We start from the raw sequence: 21,349 nt of genomic DNA on the forward strand, positions 1-21,349 counted from the left end.
CAGAATGGGGAAGAAATGTAATTTAAGTGACTTGACCGGTGACCCGGTGTCACTCCTGTCAGCGAAGAACAGGAAAGGAGGCTACAATTCCCAAAACTAGACAATAGAAGACTGGAAAAATGTTTCCTGGCCTGAAGAGTCTATTTCTGTTGCAGTATTCAGATGGTAGGGTCAGAACGTGGTGCAAACAACATGAAAGCCTGGATCCATCCTACTGTGTGTCAAAGGTTCAGCCTGGTGGAGTGTAACGGTGTGGGGGGAAAATCTTGGCACACTTTGGAGCCCTCAGTACCACCTGAGCATCATTTAAACTGTCTTCACGCTGCACGGACTCCGCTGACTCTTTTACAAAGCAGCTGAAGAGATTTTTATACAGATGAGCGTTTAATTAATTTGTTTATTTGTGTATATGTATATGTTTATTTTTATTTCCACAGCGTACCTGAGCATTGCTGCTGACCATGTCTGTCCCTTTACGACCACATTGTACTCAGAGTGAAGACGATAAAGGCCTTGAATCGGACTTGAACCTTTAGCCTTATGGTTAATACATTTTTAATAACCATGTAGAAAAATGATCTCCATTGTTACTGTAAAGCTGTAAATTACAGCTTTTAGCTGCTTATAGCAGATCATTACATGAAGGAACCTTTTAAAAAACAAGCGCGTCCATGCTCACAGGTGTACACACGGATGATCACACACACAAACTACAGCCTTTTTGGCTCCTACCCAAAGCACACTGTGTGCTGTCGATCTTACGTGCTGCACAATAATGTTTAATATTTAGTATTTGCTGTCATATTCCCATATATTATTGTGATGTTGTTTATTCTATTACTCTCGTTTTCTTCTGCTTGTTTTCTTTTTTCTTTCTCAACAGGTGATCCAGGTGATCAATATATGTATTTTTTTTCCTGCTTATTCTGTTGGTTTTTGTTTTTTGCCCTTCTCCCCCGTCCCTCTTCTCAGCTGTTTTTCTTTCCCTCTTTCTTTCTCCCTTTTCTTTCCCCCAGTCAAGTCTGTCCCGTATTCAGCAAGTGAAAATAAAATAAAGAATAAAAGGTGAATCAAATGGACCATTACGGCAAAGCTGGGATGGTCAATTTGGTAAAGAAAATCCGTTGGGCATCTTTCTTCGCCTTTAGACAATAATTCTGATGGCAAAAGAGCCAAACGGGACAGGCAAAAAAAAAAAAAAAAAGGAAAAAAGCTGTAAATTACATTCATGAAACTTGATAAATTCTCTGCAGTGCATCTATAAACACTATCTGGATGGCTTTCATAAAGGATTGTTATAAAACTTGGTTTAAAGAACCTTTAACTGAGTCCTGTTTCACTTTCACTCCCTGTTTGGTTAGATTAAGGCTGCCTTGATAGGTTTAGGAAAAAAGTGTCGTTTTGGATTAAAATACACCAGTTCACAGCCTAAATCTGCACACTGAATAAACTTTAAGGGTACCCAGTGCATTACAAGCAACACCTTATCTGTATTTCCAAGGAAGATTTAATGCACCGGGGAATAAAAACACTGATCGAAATCTTTTACAGACAGTAAAGAAAAACAGTCATCTTTAACAAATGCATATATGTGGACAGTGTATGAAATATTATATGTGAGTATGCTATCAAAATACCATTGTTAAACTTTCAGCACAATAAATATTATTAAAAATAAATCACAAACTAATAAAACAACTAATAAAACAAGTCCACATAAATCATAACATTATTTTTGATTAGCAAACATTGCTAAATAACAGTAATGTTTCTAAACAGCATAGTTAAAGTTGTCCAGCCACTTTTTGAACATCGGTAACACAAGCAGATACAGATTAAAGCAAATCATTTTTGCTTTGATTGTTACATAATCAATATTAATATTAAATTTAGAGCCTGGTAACAGCAGAGCACGTGTCAGAGGAGGTGAAGTCAAGGAGAGGCTCCTGCCTGTCACAGACTCGTTCAGCCAGCGGTGAGTGCACTGATACTGATAATGACGTGTGTTTTAATAGTCTGAGACATCAACATTAAATGGACTTTGTGGATATTTCTTTTTTTCCAAAACATCCAAAAGGAACAAACGTCATTAACTTCATCTGTTTCCTCTCACAATCCTATTCAAAGTGAGATCAAACGAATAATGAATGGGGAGAAAATAGGAAAATCATTCTTAAGCAAGTTAAAAACAAACATTCAGATTATTATTATTTTTTAAATAGGCTTGAAGGTGAAAGTAAAGCGAGAAGCTTCAAAGGTCTTGTTTAATCAGGACCTGACTTTACAGCCTCTATCGCTCTGAATTACCCGGAGCGCTAAAGGGAAAGTAGCTGCTTATCAATATTTAGTGCTGCTGCAGTGCTTTATGGGCTGTTACTGACACTGCCTGACCTTTTGTACTGACCCTCATCATGGCACTTGATGTGTTGTTACAGTCCTTTAAACAGAGCATCACTGATGATTATAAACCATCTAAATTACTTTATAAAGCACATAAAAGCGTGAAATTTATATTTGCTGGTGCATAAAGGTGAGCAGATAACGTCCTACCCTGATATATTTCTTCATATTTCAGGGGTTGGTTTAGTTCCTCCTACACTCATCCTTTACTGATGGCACAAGGGATTCTTTTGTTGTTGCAGCAGCAGGATAGAGAATAAAAACAGAACAGTCTACAATGAATTTCTGTTCAATTTAATTTTATCTATATAGCTCCAAATCACAACAACAGTCGCCTCATGGCGCTTTATATTGTAATGCATACAGAGAAAAACCCAACAATCATATGACCCCCTACGTGCAAGCACTTTGGCGACAGTGTGAAGGAAAAACTCCCTTTTAACAGGAAGAAACCTCCAGCAGAAGCAGGCTCAGGTTGGGGTGAGAGAAGGAAGACAGGATAAAAGACATCCAGAGATTAATACCAAGTATAAATCGGAGATAATAGATAGATATATTTCAAACCACTGATGCACAAATACAACAGTGATAGAAACAAAAAAAGCAAAGTGGGTCCTGAGTATTCACTCATATTTTATTACAACCATAAGCAGACCTCATACGTTAGAGCAGTGGCTTCCCAAAGGTAAACAAAGCTAAACAGATCATCTCGAAACTAACACACAGGTTCTTCATTATTACTGAAATATAATAGCTTAAAATTCCTCCATCAGGCTCTTGGATGGCGGGAGTTCACGTCAGGTTTTAAGGAGGATACAGGCATGTGGTGTAGCTGATCCTGCTGGGAAGGGCTGGGCACGGCCGGGCTGAGGCGGAGTGTGGACAAGTAAACAGATGCCAAGTCAAATAAAACTCTGTGCAATGGAACAGCTCCGGGCAGCAGGACACGTTTAACACAAACACACACACACACTTTGTACACATTCAGTAGACTGTTTACACACAGCGTAGGCAGCGCAGCAGACGGCGGGGTGATCCAGCTCCATCGCAGCTCACTCAACCAGAGAAAATCTGTAAGCCGAGTTTCAACCACAGTCATGTGACAAATCATCTTTCCCCAACAGAGAAGAAGCTTGTTCCCTTTTCAGCCTGTAACATTAGGAGCTCTGACACAGCAGGTGCGACACATACATGTGCACACACCACTGTGTGCCAAAAAACCCCATAATTGCAACATTTATCAGGCGGTTCTGGTGGGCTGTGAGGTGTGGCCACGTAAGGAGCAGTCATGCTAATCAGTGACATTTACAGACAAAGGTGTGTCTGGCTTCTGGATGTTATGTAGAGAACATGACTCTCTTTGTTGCTGCTTCATGGAAATCTCCACTCAAGGGTTTGGATCAAGACATGAGCTGTGCCTTCACAACACAGACCAGCGAAGCAGTTAACAGACAGTATTAGCTATTCTTCTGTTGATCCCTGAGGCTCAGGCAAAGTCTTTGTTCTCACGTGGTAGGTCAGAGGTCATTTACAGAGCAGTAGCACTTCTGCCATATCGGCCGTAGGGCCGCCTACTTTTCGGCCGTAGGGTAAAGTAGGCGGTAGGGTAAAGTGTCTTGCCCAAGGACACAACGACCAGGACAGAGAGCCCGGGGATCGAACCAGCGACCTTCTGGTTACAGATACGCTTCCCAACCCCCTGAGTCACACACACATTTTTCTATCACTCATTAAAATAAAACATTATTTTCTTAATATTTAAGGCAGAAAAAAACCAGCACACTCACCTGTGGCTTTCTTCCATTTTTCAGTCCTTTGTTTGCAGCCATGCCATCTATTGCCAATATGAATTAATTATAATTTAATTTTGGGTGTTTTTTTGGCCAAGCTCAAAAGCAATTCATACACTTCAGGATATGCCAGGATTGTTTTTAACACTTGGAAATCCATTGATGTGAGTGACTGCCTTTAAGTCTATAACTCAGGGATGTCATCAAAGACTGTTTTTCCTCCTTTGAGACATTCTGTCAGACTTTTACAGCAAAACTTTTGTAAAACACCTTGAATTAAAGCTGGAAGTCTGCATTTCAATCACACGCGGCCTGTTTCATTCAGTATTCACTTTGGTGGTGTACACAGTTCACAAAACTATAAAAAAGTGTCTTATAGACCTACTAACTGTAATATGATCATTGCATAGCGTATCAAACTGTAGCTAATTTTTAATTCATTAACATCCCAACTTAAGCGTTGCATATAGAAACGCACCATTTATGTGCTTCTCTTCTTTAAATTAAATAAGCACATTTTATTCTTGCACACAAATAACCTGTAATGAACTTCATGAGTGACATTTCTGTGATTAAAAACACAAAATCAAACAAGCACAAAAAAAACAAACATCTAAGAATGGCTCCAACCTGACCGGGTGGCTGAGTAAGACATGCTTGGAGAGGCCCGTAAACAGGTTTAGGAATGGAAGGAGAAAAAGATCTCTCGGTGAAATCGTATAGTCCTCTTACATTCTGCTTGACTAACAGAACAACCCAATCACAGAGGGCAAAAAACAAAACAAAAAATAAGCATGCATGTACACGCACTACAAAATATTTTGCAGAAATTCAGTTTTCTGTCTTTTGTCTGGGGTCTTGCTGTTGGTGGTTTTTTTTTTGCTTTCCTGTTTCATGTCCCCACTCTCACACTATATGCAAACTAACAGGGTCACAACTTGCCCGAACACGCCGCTTCTCCAACCTCAGGAGGAGTTCCTGTTAACAAATACATGTCTGTGTTTTAAGTACGGTGTACAGCGCACGTCTATATACTGGAAACCTTATATCGGTATTCAAAAATGACTGACATGTTTAGACAGGAGGTGGAAGAATCTATACATCCGACACATGTTGTTCTGGAGTGCAACACACTCACACTCACACACACACAAAGAGAGCTGGCTTCAGACGTGCTGGAAGAATATGAAATGTATTTTAAAGTACAGAGTAGCAATAATCATAGTAAAAGAGAACATGTGCAAAGAGAGTCAGGGGTAAAAGAAAAATATCTTTACAGTGTAAACCGACAGGTTTGTTGCAATCAGTGAGAACATTGACACGCAGTAACATTCAAACACCCACGTACAGGCACACCAAGCTGCAGCTCGGGCTGAAGAATTCAGTATGTTGCATACAGTAAATGATTTACGGGTGACAGATTGTCTCAACAGCAGAAGTTTTCCTCTTTAAAGTTAGCGTCTTTTGCCGTAATTTTGAGTAGCTCCTCAGTAAATGTGTGGACTTCCCCTCGCTGGAGCGGCACGGCTAAGCTTTCAGATTTTTCCCATCAATGTCGATGAATTGACGTGTGTTTAGAGGTGAAACAACAGGATGTGAAATGAACTGGATTTATTGTGTTGCTTTTCCTGGAAGCTGCTGTAACTTAAATGAAGTTCAAGTTCAAATTGCGCAGGGCCAGGAAAGCCTAGGAAGAATCAAAAATAGTTCACCCCTGATCTCAGAATATGAGCACCATCATCATCATTTAGCCGATGTTATAAAACATTTTGATGCTGTTTATTTCTTCACCCATCCCTTCATCTCACCTCCTTCTTACAATCTCATTTTCTTTGGGAGGAACTTGTGTTTCTTAATTATTGTGATATTTGTAACAGTGCTCTGAATACTGCAGAATGGAGTCTTTGTTCTACAAGCTTGCTGTACATTTTTTGCTGCATCCAAAAACACAAACAAACTCCATTTATCACACACACACACACACACACACACGGGTGCAAAAGTATTTTAACAGCCGAGGCCCGACGGTACAGTCAGCGCCATCTTTGGGGATTATTTATGTTCATTTATTAGAGCACAGGAAGAGAGTACTATCCTTCAACCTCAATCCCATTTCTGCCACTATTTTATCTGTCCTCTTATCATCATCATCATCATTATTATTAAAACATTCCAGAGGCGGCAGGATCGAGGCAGAGACTCATTCATCGACCCTCGCCAGCAGGTGAAGCAGCGAGTCCACAGTCCTGCTATCGTGCTGCTCTCTGCCCTCCAGCTTTGATGCTGTTGTGACTGTCTGTCAGACGGACAGTGAAGGCAGCGCCTGTCCGTCGGGGTTGGCGTTTATCCCGAGGCTGGTGAGGAGGCCCTGGAGGTGTGTGATGGTGTTCAGCAGCTGCTTCTTCTCCTCCTCCAGTGCAGAAACCTGCTCCTTCAGCTGCCCCTCTACCTGGGCCAAAGCCTCCACTCGACTCTCCAGGTTGCACACTCGAGCGTGGGACACCTGGGTGAGAACAGCGAGGGAGCGGTGACCTAATGGAACAAAGAACGGGCAAAAGCAGCTTTTCTTCTTTTGTGCAAGCGTGTGTGTGCGTACCTGCAGCTCCTCGAGCAGGTCGAGGTTCTGCTGTCGCAGGCTCTGATTGGTCCTCTCCAGCTGCGCAGCTCGCTGGTGCTGGTTGAGGGTCGGGGGCGTGTCCAGAAGCTCATCCTGCAACACATGGTACTCCACCTCATAGGCTTGGAGCTGCTTGGACAGATCCATCTCACAAACCTGAAGCAGAGGCATTTAATAACTCTCAGCTGGGTGAACATTTGAACTGCTTGGAAACAGAAGAATCGTGTTTCCATCGTGTCATACCATTATAAAAGAATGTATGTGAGCATGATATAAAAGGAATATGACCAGGTTAGAAGTGGGTTTAATTGTTATTTTTACTGATTTGACTTGCTTTGGCTTTGTAACTATTAAACTGAGTAATAATGGAAACTCAAAGTACTCCACAAGTTTAGCACTGCTGTTTATAACTCGGCTCTCATTATTGCAGCTCGGTCGTTATTCCTAATTGTTTTCACCAGAGACAACACTTGGAGGCAGTAAACAAAAGCAGCCGCACAATCACACAATTCAACAAGACTTCAAACACATTCGGTTTAGAGCGGCTCATTAACTGAGATTTCTCATAGATGTCTATATATTTAACTTTAAAAAAATAGTTTTTTGCTCACGTGTATTCCCTTTATTTCACTGAGGGCACTTTGTGTTTCTCAGCAAAATTACGTTATCATTACTCACAGCAATGGTGGTCAAAACTAGGAACAAAGCCTCGTGTGAAACTGGGGATGTTTACTCTACAATGTCAACACATTACACACACTGAGCAGGCTGCTGTTGTCCAGACCAAAGAATTTTTCACATTTCGGCATTACAAAACAATAAACTGACCTGGAGTCTCCACACATCCAGTATGTTCACTCCCACTTTTCTTTTTTTCTCAGATGAAACTGTGAGTCATAACACATTTAACATATACACAATCCGATATGAAAAAGTGGCACTGGAGGGAAAGTATCTCATAGAAATTATAAGATAAGCGCGTACCTTCTAAAGTATAGCTTACCATGAGTTATTAGCTCGGTGTCATCTGTGATAGCTGACAGCCACATTACCGCGCACCTTAATGGTTAACATTTTCTCATGACAACCATAAATTACACTAAAAAGTGAAACCTGACCAAGACTATGAGATTTTACCCACTCGAGTTGATCAGCGTGAGAGGCCCATCTTACTGACGTGGTATTTTTTCCAAATGGTGACACATGAGGTAAAATTTACATAACTTCACACACACTCCACTCATCAGCTGCTCTCATCACTGTAAAGGCAGGGTGTGGCTCGCCCTGATAGCCTCTGTCACTCAAGCAGGATATCATTCTCCTTTGTCTCATTGTGAAGCCATTAAATTGTCTCCTTTAACTGCTGCGAGTTGTAAAACCAGATCTCAAAATGAAACACATCTGTTCCGTAAACTTAGTAAAAATGTTGTAATAGTTTCGTGAGCTCATTTAAAGCAACAACAACAGACAAGAAAAGAACGTCCAGTTTTACAACAGCTAATCTGATGAGCTCGGTGCTGGTTATCGTGTGAACGATGTCTGGTACGAGTGTGAGTAAAGGCACAAAGTTGCCAAAATAAACTGCAGGAGGACCACCAGGAAATCTTTTCTAACAAACCTCACAGCTGAACACGGAGGACATTTCAAAGACAAACAAAGGCAAACTGGCTAAAGCTAAAGCTATCCAGAGCTCAGAGCCAGCCACAAGCCAGCAGCCTCGGTATGAGCAACGGATCAAAGATGTTACGAAGAGAATTTATGGAGATAAATGAAAAAGTTTTTTTAATTATATAAATCTTCTCCACCTCCTCAATGCAAAGTTTTATCTGTTAAAACTTTGGATTGAAGACGAGCTGATTTTAACCATATGTCAAATATAGATCTTAGAAAGAAAACTGAAAGCTGCAAAAATCTGTAGCATTAGGTCACACAGGAAGTAACAGGCATTCCTCTGTTTTCACATACGAAGTTCAGATCATTTTAAACAGAATGTTTGTGTTATAAAGGCATCAAATTGTGCAAAAGATCAGTATTTTTGTCACACCGGTTGTTGTAGAATCAGCGTTTCTGCATTTTCAACTAGAGCAGGGCGATATGACCAAAAATATTTATCATGATATACATTCGAAAATTTGCGATAACGATATAACTGATGATATAATTGACACTAGACAAAATACTTTACAACTCCTCAACTTTATTAGTGCAAAAAAAAAAAAAAACAACCATCAATGTATTTTCACTTAAACAAGCAGCTTTTTTAAGTGCATTAAAGTTATATAAAAATGTAACAGTGCAAAATCCTTGCTGACAGTTTAACCAAAAGGCATTTCCAGTGGAAACATATCCTCAGCATAACCATGTATAATATCCACAAAGCTTAAAAAGAGGTTATACACACACAATGCAGTAATATTATGTTGAAGCACAGTACGTATCACTCCGCAAGGCGCCTGCCTACGATAGCCGTAATGCTCCGACAATCCATCAAGCGGTGCGGCTTCGTATCTTAGCAAAGTCGTACTGAAACATTTGACAGATTTTCAAGCGCCGTGTACGACATAAAATTGTTTCCAGGTCAGTAAACACAACCAGAATTCATACATAAGGCACACGGGATTATAAGGGGCACTGTCGATTTTCAGAAAAATAAAAAATTGATTTTAAGTGTGCCGTATTTTCCAAAAAACACGGTAATAACGACGGCCCGCTAGCATGCTCTACCAAAGATAGTGCTTTGTTGTATATCTGACGGTCGAAAGCTAAACCAGTTTCATACCACTGAAGTTGCAGCATTTTTACAAACCAGTTCTGGTTCATCTGTTTCATTTAACGATCCACTTTCGCTCTTCTCATTCTGCGTCGCCGCCATGGGCGTATGTAAACAAAGGCACTGCGCATGCGCGTTTTACCCATATTCTATCGCGATATTTTATTTTCTTATCGTTGCCCAACATTACACCGGTATTACCGTGAACAACATGATATAGCCCAGCCCTATTTTCAACCATAGAAAAGACCGAATATCAAGAGTCTGATAGAAAACACTGGGGGAAAAAAAAAAAGAAGTTACTTTTTAGCGCTGACTAACATTTATCTAGAATAGTTATGCATCACTCGCTCTTTAAAATGAAAGTACACACGTATACTGTGAACAGATATTTCTTTAGGAATTCACAAAGAAAGTCTTTCTCACTGTCCTACATCCAACCAGACCAATTGTTCAGCAATGACTCAATTATCTCAATAGGACGATGGCTCATAACCTTTCTATAACTCCCAAAACTCAATACATAAGATCACACTGATAAAAAATAAATAAATAGATTTCTGTACTCCAGTATTACAATGAGTAGTTACACATTACTAAACAACTTTGTCTCCTTGTCTAACCTGGTTGATGGTTTTCTCCATCTGTACGAGGCCCAGGTTGGGTAGCATGGTCTTGATGAAATCCACAATAGACTCCAAGCTGTCGTGCTGCAGGATAAGAGGCTTGTGGCTCCCCAGCAGGCTTAAGGCCACCTTGAAGATGACCTCTGACCCCTGCAGGAACAACATATCTGACAGAGGACAAAAAGGAAGGATAAGTTACAGAGGCAAGCGGGGAAAAAACCCAGAAAACAAAGGGAAAGGAGGCTGGAAAAGGCTCTAGCGTGACGGCACTCTTAAATTACATATTGTAAAAATCAATACTGACATGTGCTGACAGCAGAGCTTACCCTGTTTAATGGCAACTTAAAGGCTCATTAGTGGGAAGAATGATTTGACGTCAGCAGAAAACGTTTAAGCAAACAAATGTAGGCCATTGTGAATCTGCAGAGCCAGAGAGCATTTGTGTGTGTATATTGTGAATACATCAGGGTGTGGTAAGGGTTAGGCAGGATTGCATGAGATCATACAGAAGATTAAGGAATGGCAGCAGAGGTGTGGGCCCCACAGATGATATCAAAGACCTGACAGTGCAAATGTGATGGCCGCTAAGCGCAACACACGCACGCTCGTGCACGTCAACACACACACAAACGAAGTGTTATGCTCAGATGAGCACAAGGAGCCAGTGAGTCTGGTTCAGTGACTGAGTACTGTGTAAGAAATTAGGCGTGAAAACAAAAGTGCGGAAGGAATGAGGTAGAGAGAAAGGCAACTGCAGAGAACATATACCCTCTGTGGGCGTGATGGCATTTACACAAATGAGGAAAAGGTCACTTAACAGATAAACAGTAACTGTAACTGACTTATAAGAGTCTCAGTGTACACATGACCCTCCCCATCTCCTTCACCAAACTGTCAGGATTATAGTACTACTTATCTTCAATCAGTTACTAAAATTTCATTTAGCTCTGACAATTTCCTTTCAGCATTTTGGGTTCAAGATCTAATTAGACGAGTTACCTAGGGAGTAGAGATAACTAAACATCACTGTAAACGCCCCGTCATCCTTTTTCCTGTCTTGCGTCAATACTGCTGTGCTTCTATCAGGAAGAAGAAACAAGGTGGCGACCCACCAAATCCACTGTGCAGAAATAGAAAGCCTTCAAAGCTTACCAAAAACTCTGGCCACAAACCCGAGGGGAAAGTGTGAGGCGAAGACCGTGAGGAACCAGGGGGTGGCATATAAGCTGGGCCCGATCTCCTGCTGCTCCAGGTGGCTGTAAAGATCCCTGTGATAGTCATGAAGCAGCCGCGACAGCTGGTACATCTGGATCTGAGAGGAGCAACAGCACTTCGTTTTATAGGTGTAACATGACTTTGTATGAGGGGCTTTTATTATTTCACACATGCTTTAAAAGCTGGATCTGTTGTACATGAACATTTGTAGGATTTTAATAGAGAGTATTCAGGAAGACAAACGTCTTGGTAAAAAATGGAAAGATTTTTTTCCCCCTTAAGTTTATGATGCAAACACAAGTTTAAGAATGGACCAATAACACGACACCTTATTATGAGATCACCTCCTTGGAGGGTAAAACGAGGGCTTCCTGTGCGGTATGACAATTATTTTTTTAAGCAATTTTTCACTTATCATTAATGAGCCACTCAGTTCATTCACAATAGCAAAGTATAGAGTATTGCACTAAATGTGAATACTTTCCTAACTCCCTCATACAAAGTGCTGCGGTGAGGTCATATCAATTTGTCTTTCTACAGAGCAACTCCAACGTTATCTGTGGTAGATCACATCCACACCAAGTTTACTGAAGGTGCCTCATTTAAAGTGGTATAAGAAATAAGTTTTGATTAGATTAATGTTAAACTGGAATGCTGACAACAGTGAATCTTAAACTAGTAAGGGTACACTATGGCAAATGGCCTTTTTACCAGTACTGGATTATGCAGATGTCATTTAAGTGTATGCTGCTGCCTCACTGTGTATTATCGTCACTTAACACTCGAAGAGAACAACACACTTTATTTTTAAAACCATCTTTAATTAAATTTCACGTTATTTATGATCGGGGTTAGCCATATGAGTGTTTGTACACAAGGATGGGAAAAACTTTTAAGCACCTCACAGAACTTTCAGGTTAGGCCTCAGCCACAAAGGCCAGTTGTTGACTGCTTGGCAACCACTATTCCTGGATGAAAATGAGTATGCAACCAGTTACACGAGGTTCCTTGCAATTACTATGAAATCAGTCACACAGACCTAGAACATAGTGATCCCGTGGCCACCACGGACCACAAGGGAAAAATGTGTCTACCTCAACCAGCTGGTGAGTAACTGCTGGTTGCCGCTGAGTGAAATTGGTCACAAAGAGCTACATGGTGCTGCCGTAAAAGCTTGTAATCACTTTGATTAACAGCAGATTGTCCCGTTTGGCACAGTTTGTGTGGAAGAACCAGACTCGCCAGGAATTCTTTCAGCTGCTCCCCTCTTGGGGTCACCACAGCAGACAACCTGCCTCATCCCGCATCCTCCTTATATTTGCTTTGACAATATAGAATTTCTCGTTTTGACCTCAAAAATTACAAAACGATTAATGAGTTATTATCTAGCGGCAAAGTAAGATGAGGGATTCTTCACAAAAGGTGTGTATAACGTTCACAAAGTGGAACGCTGTCAAGGACCTTTTGAATTTTTTGATTAAGGATCACGAGCACCAAGATCGTAACAGCACTGTTTGTTCGTATTCATAGTTTGAAGCTTGAGAAAAAGCAACAGTCTTGTGCAATATTATTGTGGAGTATGCCGCATGCTGGACTGGTGTTTTACCTTCCAGGACTCCCTGGATTAGCTCACAAGCTTGTTACGTGACCTGCGCTTGAATTCAGGAACAAAACACATGATGTTTAGCACAATAACAAGGTTGTTTAGCATTTAACCATAGTATGTAGCTCTTTTGGTTCTAGTTCTATCAAAAGATGAAATTCAATCCCACACTGGAATTCAAAACCAATGACGTAGTTATCTGTAACACGAGCACTATTTACCAACTGTGTGGCGAGTACTAATGCAACTAAATTCCAATGCCAAGCACTAAGACCATCTCTCAACCTCACCAATGCTCTAGAGGCCATTAATTCACTGTTTTTGTTTGAAAACGAAAACGGAAGCAGACGTGTCATCTAAAAACAAAAAAAAGGGGAATAAGAAGCATCAAATTCCAGAAAATGTGAGTTAGTGACATTACTCAACTACGTAACCTCTGGAACTGGAGGGCTTTGCTCATGTGATTCAAGTATTTAAGAAAGGGAAACATAATGTAGATTAAGTTGTTTGGGGACACTGACAAGAGAATATTGTGTGGGTGAACACTGTACCTGCAGGATAATCATGTCAGGCCTGTACTGTTTGCGGAGCCCAGCATCGTACATTAGAAATTTGAGCATGTTGAAGGCGTCTTCTTCCCCCATGTGTAAAAGCAGCACTCCAGCGATGAAGGACAGGCCCTGGCAGTATCCAACCTACAAAAACGACAACCACAAACTTGATGCCGACAACACAGGGGAGGGAAACTCTCTCAAGTCTAAAAGACAGGTAACAGCTGGCTTTTTTTTTCTTCCTTTTTTCCACTGAATATCAAAGGAAACATGCAGAATGAAAGAGGAGAAAGGCAGAAATAAAGCAAAAACAGAATTCAATGATACCTCAGGGTCAAGCAGTGAGTAGGCTTTCAGGATATTATAGAGAGACAGCTGTCCTGCCCCCAGCTGGGCTTGGAAATATGGATGTGTGGGAAAAGTACGACCTGGAAGAGAAGAGCGGAGCGGCATATTATCTCTCAGCAACGTCCGTATTTTGCATTAAATATCATTTCAAACTAAGCATCTATCTGATGCACCAGATACGCAATCGAAAACAACACTGACACAGCTTTAGAAGTGTAACATTTTCTTCTCATGGTTTATTTTAATTCGCTCTATTCTATTCAGCCGCATCTGGGTGTGTCCATGTTTTTGAACAAAGCACATACATCGCTGAACTTCGCTGTGGACGCAGAACTTCTCACTTTGCTGTTGCCGTTAAAAAGGAGCTCAGTGCAGCTGCATGCATGTACTCTTTTGGAGCAAACACGCTTACAAACAGGTTCTTGAGAAGCGCACAGATGATTGCAGCTTTTTAAAGAGAACCGATCCCCGTGCTTCAGAGGCTTAACGTGCATTAGTGGATTAGAGGTGTATGTTTCAAAAATGACAATAAGGAATGTACTCCATTTAAAAACAAAAGAAAAAAGCACTCTAAGGAAGGACAGACTAGTAATTGGCAGGTGTGTGTCAGGGGACTGAGGACTTGATTTACAGTTAGTGATGTGAGGTTTTAGAGAACAGAATGAAAACCGTGTGAGTGTATATTAAAGGAATGTGCGTGGGGGATTTAAGCTGGTGAACATAATGTCATGACTCCCTCCCCTGCCTGGAGGAAAGTGTGTCTATTCTGCTACATAAAAGGTGTGGGAATGCGATGTCTTACACACCTACATCCTAAAAAAATAAATTCCTCTTTTGCTTGTTTATGTGAAGGAAATAGCCTTGAGCTGCCATAAATCTTTTACCTGCATTCTTTTTTTGTAGCTCCAGTGTGACAAACACTGTGTGTTTATCACACTGCATATAACACCTTTATATTAGACCATGTATGCAAACCGCCAGTTTGTATGTGTACGCCGTTACAGCTGTCCCTGCCCTATTAGATGTCGAGTAAATAACATGAAAAACACAGGGTCAAAAGCAAAAACTGAGGGAGGGGAAGCACTACAGGGACAGATCTGTGGGTGGATGTGTCTATGTATATATGTGGGTGTTATATGGGTGGGGTGTAGGTAGTGAGTGTATGTGGGTTTTTGGGTGGGAGGTGTTGGGAGCATTTAAGGGAGAAAGTGTTAAAATGAGGTTTGACAAATACAAAAGAATATATGCAGTTTATGTGGCGTTTGCTATGTACGTTTGACTTCTTGGTATTGCGCAGAAGGAAATTTACATTTTTCACAGTACTTGTCAAGGAATGACCATAAACAAGTGGGAACAATGAGGTGTTTGGCTACGTGAATTTATAAACGTCACACACGTCACACAAAGAGACTGACAAATTGATTATTTAAAAGCAACAGTTCTACTAAAATCTTATGTTTTCTTTTCCTTTATGCACTGTAGCTACAAATGAGTGATTATGCTTGGTATGCATGCTGACTGAAGCGCCAAACAAAAGGATTAGAGAAGCTCCTGTGCTCACACTCAGCTGTTGCACCTATATTAAAGGTTATAGATGTACAGGGTATGACGACAAAGAATCAGACACTTTACTTTCTAAGTAAATATGGCTCTCAAACCATTAAAGGCATTGTCCTTATAGCCTTTCAGCTTGCTCCTGTTATGTTTGGCTTACTCTTCGAAAGTCTCATTCTGAACACCTGAAGGGGCAAATCTGTGATACACACTTTTGACAGTTTGTGCTGCACGTTCAACCTGAGATGCTTCTGGGTCATTCCAGTAGAACTTGACACTGACTGTCTAAACACAAAAACACAAACGATGCTCCTGATTGGGCTTCAATGTTAAAGGCTCAGTCCAAGGTCATGAGGAAACTGCCAGGGTTATTCTGCAAGTGGTATAAGTGTGACTGTCAGGGAGTCATCCAAACGTAGCAGAAGGGCATAAATAAGAACAGAAAAAAAGGCAATGGAGATAACAATCAAGTTTAGCTCAAGAGGTTTTTTTTTTTTTTTTTTTTAAATTACAGGTTCTTCAACAGGCAGCCTGCAGGCCAACGATCACCAGTGGTAATCAGGGGTTCGAATGGGATTAATAATGTGTTGGCAGTGTTTGTGGCATACATAGCATTTAGAGAAAATATATTATTTAAAGAAACAACCAACTTACATTTAGCTGTAAAAGAAAGTGTGTAGGCATTTTATACATACAACGGCTGCAATTAGACTAAAGTTATTAGACTTAACTGATGACATAAAATGTATTTATTTATTTACTGTTTTGAATTAGACTGTGATTTGTAAAATATACACATTGTTAAAAATCACTTTTGTGACATTGATGACATGGGTAAGCGAATGTACCAGGCACATTTAGATAACCCACACGCAGTTTAACCCTGCATGTTAACCGTGGATGCATTACCCAGGTCGATGAGGATGGCATGTTGCTGTGAGGTGAGTTGTTTCAGCAGCTCTTTGTATGGAGTGTGATTAGAAGGGGGCCGGGAAGGGACTGTCTGTGTGAGCCGGTACTGTTCGGCGAGAAACTTCCAGATCTCTCCTCTGTGCTGCCTTGGGACACCTGCCAGACAATGATAAAGGAAGGAGAGGGTGATAAGGACAAACGTGGGACAGAACGCTACCATGTTGAGTGAAACGCGTCAGCCATGTCCAAAGGGATTTCTACCCTTCTTGAGTTATTAACTATTTGTACATGCCTGTAGAACTTAGTAACATAAGTTGTCTCAATCATAACTTCAATCTACTAATATCTCGAGCATCGTTCAATCACTGTTTGCCCGCTTCTTGCATGTAAAATTACTCTCAGCTTCCTCTCAGATGGATTATCCAGCTTGTATCCCTAATTCACCAGGTTCTCAGACTGCTATTTGTTATATGGTGACCTTTCTGTGTGTAAATACGTGTGTTGGACTCGTTGTTCGAGGCCGTGTGCACAGTAGATAACCTTCCTGTCCACGGTGCAGAACATGCTGATACTAGAAAATGGACAGAACAAAAAGGCCTGATGATTAGAGACACGCACCAGAGATAAAAATGTCAAAGGAAATAGACACCGAGTTCACTGTGCGCAAAAACAGTGAGTAGAATGCCTCATGGAATTCAGTCACCTTGCTTTTGCCACATTTTAAAAAAACAGTTATGAAAATAAGTTACAGTTTTTGGAGCTTTGTGCGTTAAGGTTTGGTCAATATTTGCAAATCTCTGCTGATTTTAAGAAGAATAAACATTTACAGGAGGAACTGATATAGAGTATGTGTTTGTGGAGCCAAGTATGTACCTTGTGCAACTGCAGTATGTATGGTCTCGGCGTCAAATTTGACCTTTGCCCTCCCAGGAGTTCCTAGCATTTTCTCCCACACCAGTGTGACCTCCTTCAGACACGGAGTGATTTCTTCATAATCCAACTTCAGGCGCTTGTTCTGCAGATCGTTCTCTGATGCTACAAACACAAACACACAAACAACACCTGTGAGAAAAAGCAACAACACTGTGCGTTTACTGGTGGAGCTGAGGTGTTAGGACTCGGTTTCTGAGAACTATTTGAGCTCATCATCTCATCATTATGTGCGCTGCTCAAAACTCTCGAAATTATGCGCTATCGATTTCAGTTTGGTTTTGCGTATTAAAATGAGCCTCACATAGCACCCGTGCACTTTCATAAATTACTAATCCTGACTTTCGTTCGCTCTTTGTTGTGGCAAAGTGATGAGCAGAAACATGCAGCTGCACTGCATTAATACACTTCTCTGCAAAGGTCAGAAGATACAGGTGATAGTGAGTGAAAAAAAAGAAAAGTTGCTTGATGACTCTTCAGGTTCTTTAAGGAAAGTGTCCCCTTTACATGGCATTCAGAGTGCAATTTACTCTACTGTGGTTAACCATGCTGATTATAGAAACTTTACTGTCACTAGATCTGCTTCTATGGGTGTTTTCTTTGCAACCCCTTCAAAGGAACATAAGACCACAGCTGTCTGTCCGACCCTCTGCAACATCCTGTAGCTGGAATTCTCAATAGATCCCTTCAGTTAGTACAGAAAGTGTTGCTCTAAGCTATGAAAGACACAGCTCTTGTTTACAACCCACAGTCAAAAAATACCCCGAGGATGCCTTAATTTTCACATGGAGACACACATGTTCTAATTACCAATAACTGGAGACTTTCATAAATCAAGGGGATGTTGCAATTATGTAACTTTTTTGTTTGTCTTTTTTAGTTCGACGTAAAGGAAAACCTCCCACTGGACTTTCAGGTTAGTACAGTTTACAAACCACACAAACTGAATTCCGTTGCAACATGTTGACACCAGTGATCAAAGAAGGTGAGGGCACACCCAGAACCCCTCATCTGTTCCTCTCTCTATGACAACACCCTTCCTCTCTCCCTCCCCAAATCTCTTAGCCCAAAACCCATGTCTTCTCTCTTTTTTCTTCTCAGTCAATCCCATGTCTGTATAGTCCCACCCCCCCCCACTCCCCTGTGGACACCCCCACCCTTTCCGTTCAAATGTGGTGTCCACCCAGTGACCAGCTGCAGCTTGGCTGCGCTCGGGAGAGTGATATCATCATTACAGGAGGACAGAGACAGGAGGCTACCCATCGCAGCCGGCACTGCAAAGGACTCTAGGAAAATAAGGTGTAAGAGGAAAAAAGGCTGAATGAATATTTTTTTTTAAAAAAAGAAAAAGACTAGCAACACAATTTTATTTAACAAACTAAGAAATGTAATTTTAGGGCTGCTTTGAACTCACAAAATAAACGGTCTAAGAAAAAAAAAACTGAAAAAAAGCTGTATGAATACCTTTTATGGGACATAAATCAGAAATGTAGAGAAATGACCTGGAAGGCATAATCTAGAATAATGGGAAAAAACTTGGACGGAGCAGATAGCTGACACACCCATAGTAAGAATAGATGCTGAGGCTGTGGCTATGCCGTCTGTCTTATCATCTGTTCAGAGCAAGCAGTGTCTCGTCACTCAGGAGCGGCACACTGGCAGGAGCCCAGCTAGCGCTCCTTCTCTTTCCTCTGTCTAGCCTTCTCCTTGTCTCCTACTTTCTTTTCTTTCTCTTTCACTGCCGCCGGAAAACTCCACCCTTGATAAAACACAACAGGATAGGATAACCCACCCTGGAGCTGACAAAGATACGTACACATGGATGGACGTGCACGCGCGTGTTTTCATAGTTGACCCACAAACCAGGCGGCAGCGAGAGAGATAAACTCATAGTATGGAGGATACGGAGTCGGGCTCCACCCTGACAAATAACGGACAGAAAGGTGGAGTGCACGCTGTGGGAGACTAAAACACAATAAAGCTACAGAGCGCCAAGAAAGCCGCCACACGCTGGCAATGTTTGGATTGGTTGGTGTGTGTGTGTGTGTGTGTGTGTGTGTGTGTGTGTGTGTGTGTGTGTGTGTGTGTGTGTGTGTGTGTGTGTGTGTGTGTGTGTGTGTGTGTGTGTGTGTGTGTGTGTGTGTGTGTGTGTGTGTGTGTGTGTAGTGTGATCAGAGTGTCTGCGTGAGGCAGAATTGTGAGGCTGTGGTCCCAACTGTATTTTCTTACATCAATATTGACCTTCATTCGTTAATGTAGCACCATGTGCTTGTCAATTTATGGTTCATAAATAGAGGCAGAGGTATGACACATGGCTAGATGGGTGTAGATATGAGCCAACTGGGTCAGGAAAAAGGTGGTGCACTTGGCACACCCTTAGATGTGCCTACCAGGAAGCACTTTTGGGCGCGCGCACACACAGACACGCAATAACATGTTATATAACTTGATCATTTGTGGTTTGTGTTTTTAAATAAAGAAAAGTAGGTGTATACTCAATTTGCAAAGCTTTACGAGCATACATTTGGAAAGGCGTGTTGCCAGTGTCTTAAACAAAGACTCGTCCTACTTTTTAGCTTCCAGAGAAACCAACTCATCGTGTAGTCAATGACTACCAATGAGCCAAGTGAAACAAACAGTACCTGCATGAGTGACTGTAGCTCAGGTGGTAGAGCAGGTCATCTACTGATCGGAAGGTTGGTGGTTCGATTCCTGGCTTCGCCTAGTCTGCATGCCAAATATCCTTGGGCAAGATACTAACCCCAAATTGCTCTCCGATGCATTCATCGGAGTATGAATGTGTGTGAATGTTAGCTATAAAGCACTTAGAGAGATGTGCTTGTGTGAATGGGTGAATGCACAAGTTGTGTAAAGCGCTTTGAGTGCTCAGATGAGTAGAAAAGCGCTATATAAGAACCAGTCCATTTACCATTTATCATGTAGAAGGAGCGAATTCAGACAGAGCTGCAGTAATATTTAATACACCTCAAAAATGTTAGAGTTAAGGGCTAATAAAACACACTTTTTCACAGCAATAAAGCACCATTTGGCTCATCCAGTTTTTCTAATTTGTGTGCATTTCGTTTTGATGTGTACATCTCAGATTCAGGCAAACATTGAAGTTTTTTCTCCACCTCAACAGGATGCTTGAGTAGCTGCTGCGGAGATTACGGGCTGAACACCACAACACTGTGAAATGTGATGGCAAAGTTTGATTATATGTCTCACTGTAGAGAAGTTTAACTTCTCTGTTTAGGGTTATTTTTTAAGAGTTGTTACTTGTATATATGAATAAATCTCAAAAGTCAGTGTGGGCTCATTATGTGTATCTGTTTTTTTTTTAAATCCCTTTATTCATCCAGCTCACCTTGTAGCTTCTGGTTCTCTCTCTCCATCCTCTGCAGAAGAATCTGCTGCAGGATGGCCTTCTTCCAGAGATCCCTCAGCTCCTCTTTGGTTCTCTTCGTCTTCTCCTCAGGCACCGGTCTCATTGCCGAGTCCCCAGATCCTCCACCCACGATCTGGGCCACAACCTGACAGGCATCAGACCCATCTTAAAGACATTTAAAAGATTGTCATATTAGTTTACATTATATTATGTTGCAAAAGATGTTTACTGTAGCAAATGTAAAAAAAAAGATCTTAATTTAGATTGAGAAATGTATCTTTAAAACAGTTTTGTTGAGCAAAAAAGCAATAAACACTCAAACCAAGTCATTTCTATTTAAAATGAAACAATCACAAATATCTTCTGGAGTTAGAAGCTTATTAATAAAACCATTTATGAGCAGCACATTCACATTCTTTCATCTGGACTAGCAGATAACATGCCGTTTAAGAACTGCGGGCCTTCCGATTAGATTCAGACCCACAGTTCTGGGTTTGTGTGTTAGATGTGTTGTGATTCTTTCACCATTAGCAATGACAATAAGCAAGAAATTTACATTTCATTTACATTTGTTCAACACTTTACTTTGTTTACAGGTATGAACAAAACTTTTGTTCATACCTGACGGAGGTGAGTGTCAACTTC

General features: G+C 41.1%; 1 protein-coding gene across 5 annotated transcripts in view; it reads right to left on the minus strand.

The window, feature by feature from the left end:
* Window positions 1–5,933: 5,933 nt before the first annotated feature.
* Window positions 5,934–21,349, minus strand: part of tbc1d1 (TBC1 (tre-2/USP6, BUB2, cdc16) domain family, member 1) — a 46,182-nt gene continuing 30,766 nt past the window's right edge. For all 5 annotated transcript variants that reach the window (XM_006787265.3, XM_006787264.3, XM_006787263.3 and 2 more), the window contains 9 exons: window positions 20,684–20,869; window positions 17,260–17,421; window positions 16,384–16,542; window positions 13,900–14,000; window positions 13,573–13,716; window positions 11,356–11,515; window positions 10,201–10,370; window positions 6,787–6,963; window positions 5,934–6,693 (listed from right to left, as the gene is read on the minus strand). In XM_006787265.3, the coding sequence (XP_006787328.2) occupies window positions 6,490–6,693; window positions 6,787–6,963; window positions 10,201–10,370; window positions 11,356–11,515; window positions 13,573–13,716; window positions 13,900–14,000; window positions 16,384–16,542; window positions 17,260–17,421; window positions 20,684–20,869 (1,463 nt within the window). In that variant the 3' untranslated portion in view covers window positions 5,934–6,489. The remainder of the gene's footprint in view (window positions 6,694–6,786; window positions 6,964–10,200; window positions 10,371–11,355; window positions 11,516–13,572; window positions 13,717–13,899; window positions 14,001–16,383; window positions 16,543–17,259; window positions 17,422–20,683; window positions 20,870–21,349) is intronic.

The sequence above is a fragment of the Neolamprologus brichardi genome, chromosome 6 (genome assembly GCF_056152115.1).
Source record: "Neolamprologus brichardi isolate AB-2024 chromosome 6, ASM5615211v1, whole genome shotgun sequence".
Lineage (NCBI taxonomy): Eukaryota > Metazoa > Chordata > Actinopteri > Cichliformes > Cichlidae > Neolamprologus > Neolamprologus brichardi.